General features: G+C 34.7%; 1 protein-coding gene across 1 annotated transcript; it reads right to left on the bottom strand.

Annotated features, from left to right (window-relative positions):
• Positions 1 to 845: 845 nt before the first annotated feature.
• Positions 846 to 2,072, bottom strand: LOC120218926 (MADS-box transcription factor 15-like). The gene has a single exon (XM_039215811.1). It carries the CDS (start codon positions 2,070 to 2,072, stop codon positions 846 to 848), a length of 1,227 nt encoding a protein of 408 aa, XP_039071742.1.
• Between the last annotated feature and the right edge of the window lie 586 nt (positions 2,073 to 2,658).

Genomic DNA, 2,658 nt, shown 5'->3' with positions numbered 1-2,658 from the left:
TGGTGTATGTGATAATTGTTATTTGATCCCTAATTTATAAGATCATCCTTAGAGCTCAACTATAAATAGGCTTAACTATTTTCATTCGACATCGTCCCAATTTCAAACCATCTCTCCCATTTGGTTCTCTTCTCTCATTTGTTGTATTTGGAAATTCTTAGAGAATTCCATTTGTGCTTTTAGGACATCATTGAGGAACATACCATGGATTAAAACATGTTTAAATTATTATTTCTCCATTTTCATTAAGAAAATAGGTCAATGCTGTAATTACAATTTGCATGAATTATATCACCTATATTTATACATTAAATTAATTTAAGTCTATGGATTAATTAATAAAACTAAAGAAACTAAAGAGTGCTAATGAATTCCATTGCTATTATTAAATATTAATGATTTAAGTAAAATTTTGATAAGGTGTGCATTTTGAATCATGTATATATTTATTTGGAGAATATTATAATACTTTTTTTATGGAACATGAATATTATAATAAATTTGAGTTCGAGAAATACATTTTTAATATAAATTTAATTGTTTATATTATTTGGTTGTTGATAAGTCAAAAAAATTATTGACTTTAAACAAAGATCTCAATTAATCCAAAGACGGTTAATTAGGTTTTAATAAAATATCAATTCCCCATTGAAATTGCTTATCGTGTGTTAGCCAACTCTAGAATTGAGTTACAAATGAGAAAAGTTAAAAGTAAAAAAAATAATAAATTTCAAAACACCTAATAATTTAAAGTAAAACCAAATAACACAGTGCAAGTAGATTTAGTCCGAATGTATAATCAAAGTAATCAGCTAGTAAGTTTGAAGTAGTTTTGAAAAAATCAACTAGAAGAACCTTGGTTTCTTGTTTTTCATCTCATGTTCATTGATATCATGGCAGAAATCGTCGGAGAAATCAGGAGGAAGCGTTTGATGAAACGCATGTGGCATCATCAGCTGTTGTCGATGGTTATAAGCAGTTGCCAACTCTGCTGGTTGCATGGATGGAGCAGCATTGAGCCAAGTTCCCATTCCTGCCTTTGGTTCCTTGAGCATCGCATAGTTTTGCATGCCACTTGACCTGCTCGGATCATGAAGAACCTGAATCGATGAAATCGGATCGAACAGTACATCATTGTTCGGCATCCCGTATATAGGATTGCCATGAATGAAAAACGGAGGAGTGTTGTACATCACATTGTTCGGAATGCTGTTGTTGCTACTAGACGCTATCCCTGATCGGAGTTCGAAATTAATATCGTTATTCATCATGGACATTCTCAGCAATTTGTCGTTGGGATTCAGGCCAAGGGAAAGCTTCACCAAAGCCTCGTCAGCAGGGGAAAGGGAAGGTCGATGTATGTCAATAGATTTAGGCGGGAGAGAAGAAGACTGCTCCCTAATAACTCCGAATTCCGCGTTTTTTGGAGAAAAGGCTTGGATGGCATGAGCATTGATGTGATTATCCGAAAGGTTTCGATTCCAAGGATGTAAGGCTGCTGCAGGGATGTTGAAATTATCAGAAGGGCTCGGCCTTGATCGAGCATCGAAACTACCTAGAATACTCCTTGATTCAGATTGCAGCAACTTATGCTTATCATCTCCCTTCATCAACATGATCTTCCTCTTAACCACTTCTATGCTCGAATCGAGTTTAGCGAGACAAGACGAGATCTGTTCAGGGGAGAAATTGTCGATACGATCATCCCATGTCGGAAACTTTGCTTCAAAATTAGCTTTGCACACTTGGGCAACCTCTTCGAGATCCTGTCTCCTGCGCATGTCTAAAAAATGGGAAATACTGAAGGTCCTCTTTTGCGAACCCGAAGCAGCCATAGTTCGCTTGTATCTGTGGATGGTGCCATGAACCCGGAGAGGATCCGAAGGCCAAACTTGGACATTAGGAGGATCGTCTTTCAACCCAGGTGTGAAGATGATCATGCATACGTCCACATCACAAAGAACTGAGAATTCATAAGCCTTCTTTTCCAAGCTCTGCAATCGCTTCTTTAGTGTTGCAGATCGAGTCTTCTCCTTGTCTATAAGTTTCATTCTCAATTTTCTACGGGCCATAAATCTGACAGTACCATAACCATGAAATTAACATATAGAACATAACTGATCCTGCACTTAATCATATTCGAACTCGTAATTTCTAAACTGTTACAATAATAATATTAACCGAGTTAAATTCAATCATCATAAACCGAATTTTAACCATGAATGTTTATATATTTCAAGGTGTCGTTATTGTTTAAACTTTAAACCTAATTAACTGTAATAAACAAGATTAGCACTTGGAAGAGAAAAGGACAATAAAAGTCAAAACGATAAACCTAGTTTGATTAACCATAAAAATAAAAAGGAGAGGGGGCTCACCTTAGATTTTCCGCTAGCCTGTTTCTGAAAAACCTTAATAATGAACAAAATAATAAACATGGAGCTTCTCTTAGTCTTTTATAAATGAGAGAAAAGAGATTTTATTCTCATTAATTACAATACAGGGTGTTGATTCTTGATTCATAAAAATTAGGAAATTATATGATTCTTGATATGATCAGACCATTGTATGACATCAAAGCATTCATAAATGTGATGTATCTTTTAGGTGTTTCCTTTTACCTATATTTTATAAGAAAATAATAAATCTAATTGATGA

This window comes from Hibiscus syriacus, unplaced genomic scaffold, assembly GCF_006381635.1.
Source record: "Hibiscus syriacus cultivar Baekdansim isolate YM2019G1 unplaced genomic scaffold, ASM638163v2 tig00110201_pilon, whole genome shotgun sequence".
Lineage (NCBI taxonomy): Eukaryota > Viridiplantae > Streptophyta > Magnoliopsida > Malvales > Malvaceae > Hibiscus > Hibiscus syriacus.
The sequence above is the reverse complement of the archived record's forward strand: the minus strand, read 5'-3'. Positions and strand labels throughout refer to the sequence as shown.

What these genes read in the sequence shown, in the direction of transcription:
- LOC120218926 (XM_039215811.1), bottom strand. Translation starts at nt 2,072, where the DNA reads ATGGCCCGTAGAAAATTGAGAATGAAACTTATAGACAAGGAGAAGACT.